The sequence below is a fragment of the Hibiscus syriacus genome, unplaced genomic scaffold, assembly GCF_006381635.1.
Source record: "Hibiscus syriacus cultivar Baekdansim isolate YM2019G1 unplaced genomic scaffold, ASM638163v2 tig00111131_pilon, whole genome shotgun sequence".
NCBI classification, from domain to species: domain Eukaryota; kingdom Viridiplantae; phylum Streptophyta; class Magnoliopsida; order Malvales; family Malvaceae; genus Hibiscus; species Hibiscus syriacus.
In genome coordinates, this window is record NW_024062991.1 from 1,050,440 (window position 1) to 1,058,690 (window position 8,251).

The following is an 8,251-nucleotide window of genomic DNA, read 5'->3' on the forward strand; positions in this document are numbered from 1 at the left end:
TCAACGACAGGAAAATGTGTGTCATCCGCACCCATAGATGACGCGCAATGCGCGTTATTAAAGGGGTTTTTTCTACTAGTGATTTAGGAAGGTATTAGGCTTAAGGTTGGCCCAAAAGTCAAGGAAAGTGATGTTTTTAATTTAAGTTATAAAGAAAAAAGACTAAAAGTGTAGTTTACCCAAAGCTTGTTTTAAAGGTTAAAACCCCCATCTCTCATAGTATCTCACGTGAGGCATTCTCAAAAATATCTCTTCATTTTCTTCTTCTCCAGATTCTTCTTCTTCCTTCCTTCTCTCTAGTAAAGATCAAGCTCTAAGGAAACCTAAGCCTAGATTGAAGCAATCAAGGTAAGAAATCTATTTTTCATCATCTAAGCTTCCATTAGAGCCATTAATTTCAAGGTTTGGCTTAGTTTTTCAAAAACGAGCTTTTAAAGAAATAGAAGAGATTTAGAGATTTAAGCTTGTTTCTAGTAAATTTGAGTTAATTAGAGTGCCCTTAACCTTATTTTAATCCTTAGATAAGTTAGTAAACCCCTTTTCTTCCCTTTAATTAGTTAAAGAAGTTGGAGAAAGCTCAAAAGGCTAGAAATAAGGAGAATGTGAATCATAGTCGATTCAAGAGGTATTTTAGCAGCCAAGGCAATCAGATAACACACTATTAGCTTTTCCATATCAGTTATATAATCATTAGAAAGGAGTTTTAGCTATAAAGTTGAGATAAAATATGTTTAGTAGCTTTCCATAGTAGATTTTATGTTTAATGTTTTTAGCATGTTTCTAAACCTTATTTATGCTCCCTTAATATCACATAAGACTTTCATAATGGTTGGGGACCTCACTAGGATCTTTGGGATTGAAAAATAGAGTTTTTCATGCTTGTTTTATGACTTCTGCAAGTAGAGTATCGATACTATAGGGTTAATATCGATACTTGTTCTTCATTTCTGGGTAAAATCATGTTTTCTGGGTAGGAGTATCGAAACTCTTTCAAGAGTTTAGAAACTTTGCGTCTTAGTTTTGAAATTCCTAGAAAGTATCAAAACCAGGTAGTCTAGAATGCTTAAAAGTATCGGTACTTATATAAAGTATCAAAACTTTTATAGGAATATCAATACTCTTGGACTAGTATCGATACTTTCAGTCTGTTTTGGGCAAAAATATCAGTTTTTTAAGGATTTAGACACGAGGTACCCAACACTTCATTATATCATCAAATAATACTACAAGTGGAACGATATTAATCTTTAAATCAAACGTAGAAACCAGATAATTAGGGTGGCATAAAACTAGCATTGTCTGATGCTCGGGAAACAATTCAGACACTCGAGTTCCTTTAGAAGCTAGTGGAATCAAAAGTATAGATGCAGTCCGGATATATCCTTAGAGAGGGCGTGAGGCCCTTAAAACTGATTAACTAAGGCCGAGGCCTGACACTCGCAAGGGGTGGGTTAGTCAGGGGTATGGTGTCTGATGCAAAATTCCAGGGGCCATATCCTCGGTAGACTAGAGTGGTGTGTGAGCTTCGAGATATAGTAATACCTTTCCTCACCATGATGTCTACTATAGTGTAGAGAGTGAGTATAAGAGTATACTCTCAAAGCATATCAGATTAGTAGACTTGATAGTTTAAACCTTTTAATGATATACAATTAGTATGTTTTAGCTATTAGTGCGGCGCTGAGCTAGTTAGTTCATCCTTTGAATGTATTATGGGCAGATTAGTAGATCCAGCAGGTGAGGAGCAATAGGTAGACCAAGTTCCAAATCAAAACAGTGCAAATCAGAGTATATCTCAGCTTTTGAAAAAGGGCAGTTATATTTGTAAACATTGTTGTCCAGTTGAGTTGTAAATTTAGAAAAGGGGTCTGTATTATTTTGAAATGTAAATATTTTATTTTGGGATCCCAGTGTAAATTTTTATTATATTTTCATTTTATTTATGGTTAGTTTTATATTATGGTTGTTTTAAAGTCAAAGAAAGTAAGAAAAAGTTGGTCAACTACTTCGGTGGTTCTATGTAGCATCTTAAATCGGTCGACTGTGTGTCGTACTGGTCTGGGGTGTTACACAATGAAGGTCTCATGGTTGTCCATCGTGACAAGGTTGGTCATGTCGAGAGCTCTGAGGTCGAAAACAGTCAGTGTATAGTGTAGACCCAAGAAGAAACAAGATTAAATCGAGGCATAACCCTGGGGAAAATATAAAACCAAGCTAAAGAAAAAGGCAATGGAGTTCAGAGTGGGAAACAAATATGTTGACCATGGTATGTTCAAACGGATGATGCTCACTGTAGGGCACACCTTGTTTCAAGATATCAGACATCGAAGAGCAAGTCATAGATTGTTTTATCATGGTTAATTTTTCTTTCCTCTTAGCACTATTGTAGATTCGGTTATTCATACTTGATAAATAAAGGAACTTTGGACAATGTGGCAATAAGTTTTAGTGCATCCTTTTTTTTAATAATAAAGAAAGAAAGAGTCTAACATTCTCCTTCAACGTTCATTTGTAAGGCACTGGGGCTTCTTGAAGCTAAAGAATCTGCGACCAGAATTGCTTTGATTTCTTCGGGAGGATCGTGGAACATATACAGATCAAAAGGTTGATTCCATGCCAATCTAGCCATAGCATCAGCCGCTTTATTAACTTTGAGGGGAGCAAACAAGAATTGAAGAACCCAAGGTCTAGAGAACCAATTGGCAACGTGCGACACCATCGAAGAATATCCGCTCAAACAGACAAACCCCTACCGTAACCAATAGCCGTAAGAGCCTCTTTGTTGTCCGTTTCGATAATAACTCACTGCATACCCATGTTCCAAGCCATGGATAATCCTTCATAAATTCCCTAAAGTTCTGCATTAAGAATAAAACAAACACCGATAGCTTTAGAATAATCCATAATCCAATTCTTCAAGTGATAAATCAAAATACCTCGCAAGTGGTCAATCCATTAATATTATTACGAGCACCATCGATATTAATCTCGACCCAATCGACAGGAGGAAGAGTCCAAGGAATATACCTTCGATTAGGTTGCTCACGGTTGGTCCTTAAGATTGAGCGCATCATCAAACTATTAATTGCCTTGGAAGTCAGTCTCCTGCTGAGAAGAGTGATACTGTTAAGAGAATGAATGATGCAGATCGTGTGGTGTAATTCGTGTGAAAGGAATGTGCATGTGTAGTAGCATGGCTAGGCTCACGTTTAGTTCATGCATAGCTGGGTGTGAAGAAGTTCTAGAAGGAAGACTTCTAGAAGGAAGAGTTCTAGAAGGAAGACTTCTAGAAGGAAGAGTTCTAGAAGACTAGGCTATTATAAATTTGTTTCAATTTGTTAATTTGTTACAGGAGGTTGCAACATTGTAGTATAAAACCACAGTACTGCATACTGTAAAAGTGAATCATTGAATACAATCAAGAAAGTATTATCTCATGTTCTTTCTTTGCATTTCTGCTATATTTCAACATGGTATCATTCTCTTTCGGTCCTGGAGCTCTCTGTTGAGTTGCGATGGCTCTCTTTGGTGATTCCTCCTCTTCGTCAGCCCGTATGTTTACCAATAAACGGGTAAATGTGGTGCTTGATGAGATGAATTTTCTCCTATGGAAGCAGCAGGTTCTACTTACAGTTCGTAGCCACTGCCTTGAAAGGTTGTTGAATGGCTCGTTAACACCTCCTCCACATACGGTTGTTGATGCAAACGGCGAGACTGTTGCTAATGAAGCCTATGAAGATTTTATAGCTCAGGACAGTACCCTTGCGTCTTGGCTCTTATACACGATTAGTGCTCCATTGTTGCCACAATTTGTTGGTGCCGAGTCAGCCTCTGCAGTGTGGAACACGGTGTTCAGCAATTTTTTGTTAATCGCTCCACCACCACGATCATGAATCTCCACTCAAGCTTCAGTCTATGAAGAAAGGTGAGGATTCTATGCGAGTTTACCTTACTCGAATTAAGGAAATTTGTGATTCGCTTGCATCTTGTGGAAGTCTGGTGTCTCAAGTTGAACATGTCGTGAGCATTCTTAAAGGTCTTCCGCGAGAATACCAGCCGTTCATGGCTATAATTACCATTACACGAGAAACTCTATCTTTGGATCAGATTTGCTCGATGCTTGTTGATGCAGAAACGCAGATTGCTGGTTTTGATGCCCAGCCTGAGGATCTTCCGATGAGTGCTCATATTGCTCAAGGAAGAGTAGCGGCTGGCTCGTCTGAGGCACCGCGTGCTGGTCGTTCCAATAGGCGTGGTCGAGGTCGTACAAGAATTCAATGCCCGTTATGTGGTAGAAATGGTCATTTTGTCGATCGGTGTTGGTATCGCTTCGATCGAGACTTCCCTGGAGTCAATGCCAATTCTAGTTCAACACGAGCTACAAATGCTTTCAATATGCTAATTGTGCAACACTCGACTCATCAGGATGCTCGTGTTGCAATACTAAGCAGCAGCCCTCTTCGAGTTAGTCCCAAGCGAACTTGGTAGCAGGTGAACATTGGGTCATTGATTCAGGGGCAACTCACCATGTCACCCCAGACGCGTCCAAGTTGATGCATTCCTCTGAATTTTCTGGCCCAGGTAATCTCCTAGTAGGTAATGGTGTGTCACTAGGGGTAAATTCAATTGGTAATACTATTTTGACTGCTTTCTCTCGAGCTTTAATGTTAAGTGATCTGTTACATGTACCCAAAATAACGAAACATCTGCTCTCGGTTTTGAAGCTTGCTAGGGATAACAATGTTTTCATTGAGTTTCATACTGATGAATGCTTTGTTCGAGATAAAACAACCGGTGCAGTGGTGCTTCGAGGGTAGCAACATGAAAGGTTGTACAACTTTGCTATGGAACCTAAAGTCTTCTTGTGTAATAAGTCTAATGATGTTGGTCCTAGTATATTTGACCTTTGGCATAGGCGATTAGGACACCCTACATTTCAAACGTTGCAAGATGTATGTCATTCCATCGATGTTAACATTTCAAAGAATTTAAATACCACTTGTGTTGCTTGTTGCATGGGAAAGAGTCACAAGTTGCCTTTTAATTCTTCTGTCACTGTGTATAATGTTCCATTTGAACTTGTTTTCACCGATCTTTGGGGTGCTGCCAATGTTTCCTTCTGTGGCTATCGCTAGTATGTTTTATTTGTGGATGCATGTACACGACATACATGGGTGTATATGCTAAAGAACAAAGCTCAGGCTCTTGATGTATTTCGACTGTTTCAAACTATGGTCACCACTCAATTTTCTCTGCCAATCAAGTCAGTTCAGAGTGATTGGGGAGGTGAGTACAGACGATTGTCATATGAGCTAACTCGTGCTGGTATTTTACATCGAGTCGCATGCCCTCACACCTCTGAGAAAAACGGTGGTTGAACGAAAACATCGTCACCTGGTGGAAATGGCACTCGTGTTGCTAGCTCAGGCTGCTCTCCCGTTTCAATTTTGGTCGTATACTGTGGCTACTGCAACACATTTAATTAATCGCCTGCCTACCAAAGTCTTAGGTAATATTTCACCTTTTGAAAAGTTGTTTGGCTCTAAACCTGATTACACCACGCTGCGTGTGTTTGGGTGTCGTTGTTTCCCGCACTTGAGACCCTTTCAACAACATAAATTAATGTCTAGGTCAGCTCCTTGAGTTTTCTTGGGGTACAACTCGCAGCATAATGGATTTTAATGCCTCGCTCAGGATGGCCGCGTCTATATCTCGAGACATGTTAAGTTTGACGAGCATGTGTTTCCCTTTGCAGATATGAAATAACCTGAGTCTGTGCCTCATACTAGTGTGTGTAAGTCTGCTCCTTTACATATTGTTCCTTGTCATACGAGGGTACAAGCAACAACTGGTCTCTCTACGCGAGGGTACAAGCAACAACTGGTCTCTCCACGCGCTCTAATGAGTCTTCACATGCACATGTTGATGGTGCTGACTCCAGCATTCCGAGTGAAGGTGACCCTACTCCTTAAAATGCTATTAATTCAGATATGGATAATGACGAGACTGAGTCGAGTGGTCCTGAGTCCACACAGTTATCCACTGCAGTACCTGAAGGTGTACCAGATGATGACTTGCAACCATCTGCTGAACAGAATCAAGTTACTATTAATCAACATCCTATGTTGACGAGAAGTGAATGTGGGGTCTTTAAACCCAAGGTCTTTACTAATTCGTTAAGTGAGGTGCTGCCAGCTTCGATTAATGAAGCTCTACAATCCAAGGAGTGGAAAGAAGCAGTACATGCTGAACTTACTGCTCTTCAAAGTAATGGCACGTGGACACTTGTTCAGTTACCTGAAGAACGATCTGCTGTTGGCTGTAAGTGGTTATTTAAGGTTAAATACAACTCTGATGGAACGGTTCAAAGATACAAGGCTAAGTTGGTTGCTAAGGGATACTCTCAAGTTCCTGGGCAAGACTTCAAGGAGACCTTTAGCCCAGTGGTGCGGTTTGCTACGTTGAACGTTATACTTGCCCTTGCTGTATCTGGAGGATGGTCACTGAGGCAAATCGATGTCAATAATGCATTTCTTCATAGTGAGCTAAGTGAAGACGTATTCATGCATCAGCCGCCTGGTTTTGAACAATACACAGCTGATGGTGTAAAGTTAGTGTGCAAGCTGCATAAGTCTCTCTATGGTTTGCGACAAGCACCTCGTAATTGGTATGCAAAGCTAAAAAGCAGTCTTGTGCGTCTTGGATTTGAGGAGTCCAAAGCTGATACTTCCCTTTTTGTTCTGGCAGCAGGAGAAGTGCCAACATATATTTTAGTGTATGTTGATGACATAATAATAACCGGGCAGTCGACGAGTGAAATTGAAAAAGTGGTCAGGTTGTTAAAAGATCAGTTTTCGTTGAAGGAATTAGGGGAACTACACTATTTCCTGGGCATTGAAGTCAGGAGATGTGATCAGTTATTGGTTCTTAGTCAAAAGCAATATATTTTCGAATTACTTGAGAAAGCAAAAATGGCTAAGGCCTCGTGTACCTCTACTCCTATGGTTACATCCTCGCAATTAAAGAAAGATGAAGGGCAATTATTGGCTGATGCACGAGAATTTCGGAGTCTAGTAGGAGGGTTTCTCTATGTGTGTCATACAAGACCCGACATTGCCTTTAGTGTGAACAAAGTCGCCCAATATATGGATGCACCAAGAGAGCAACATATGCTTGTTGCTAAACGCATCCTGCGTTATTTAAGTGGGACATTGGACTATGGTCTGGGATTTGTGCCAGGTAAATTGCATATATCACCTTTCTCAAATGTCGATTGGGGAGGATGTGCATATGATAGACGGTCAATGTCAAGCTATTGTGTTTTTGTTGGAGGAAGTTTGGCGACTTGGAGTGCGAAAAAGCAGAAGGTGGTGTCTCGATCAACCATGGAAACTGAATACAAGAGCCTTGCTGACACAGCAGCTGAAGTAGCATGGGTTGATGCTCTGCTCACTAACTTGAAGGTATCACAATGTAATCAGCCAACAATATGGTGTGATAACACCAGTGCGATTGCGTTAAGTGCTAATCCTGTGAATCACTCACAGCAGCTTTCGTGACAAGTTGAATGTGTGCTTGTTTTTCTGAAGAGAGGGAGAAGCAGGGAGAATGTTGAGAGAATGAATGATGCAGATCGTGGGTGTAATAGTGTGAAAGGAATGTGCATGTGTAGTAGCATGGCTAGGCTCACGTTTAGTTCATGCACAGCTGGGTGTGGAGAAGTTCTAGAAGACTAGGTTGTTATGAATTTGTTTCAATTTGTTAATTTGTTACAGGAGGTTGCAGCATTGTAGTATAAAACCACAGTACTGCATACTGTAAAAGTGAATCATTGAATACAATCAAGAAAGTATTATCTCGTGTTCTTTCTTTGCATTTCTTCTATATTTCAACAGATACTATCATTCGCGATAAAATCGGGTAGAACACTAAGCCGTTTCGCCTAGTCCACATACACCACAAGATGGACCCAAAAAGATGTCCCAATCATTTGCATCAATGGGAAGTAATTAGGCTTGCAAAGGCTATGCTCTATCGAAGAATCACAAGGCATGTTCATAAATTCATTGAGGCGAACATTGCGAATCAGTGAGCTCCAAGTCAATTAAGCAGCTAGACACTTTCTAGAGATGTGCGAGGGAGTTTCGACAGTAGTACGACAAATGCTGTAGCTCGCATCGGACTTCATGTGCCTACGGACTCTTTCTTCATTTTTCATGAGCGATCCTTTCCAAATGAGCCAGATCAATAT

At 40.3% G+C, this 8,251-nt stretch overlaps 1 protein-coding gene across 1 annotated transcript; it reads left to right on the forward strand.

Annotated features, from left to right (window-relative positions):
* Positions 1–3,915: 3,915 nt before the first annotated feature.
* On the forward strand, positions 3,916–5,972 carry LOC120154479. The gene is made up of 2 exons (XM_039166220.1): positions 3,916–4,464; positions 5,835–5,972. Exons 1-2 carry the CDS (start codon positions 3,916–3,918, stop codon positions 5,970–5,972), a joined length of 687 nt encoding a protein of 228 aa, XP_039022151.1.
* Positions 5,973–8,251: the final 2,279 nt, after the last annotated feature.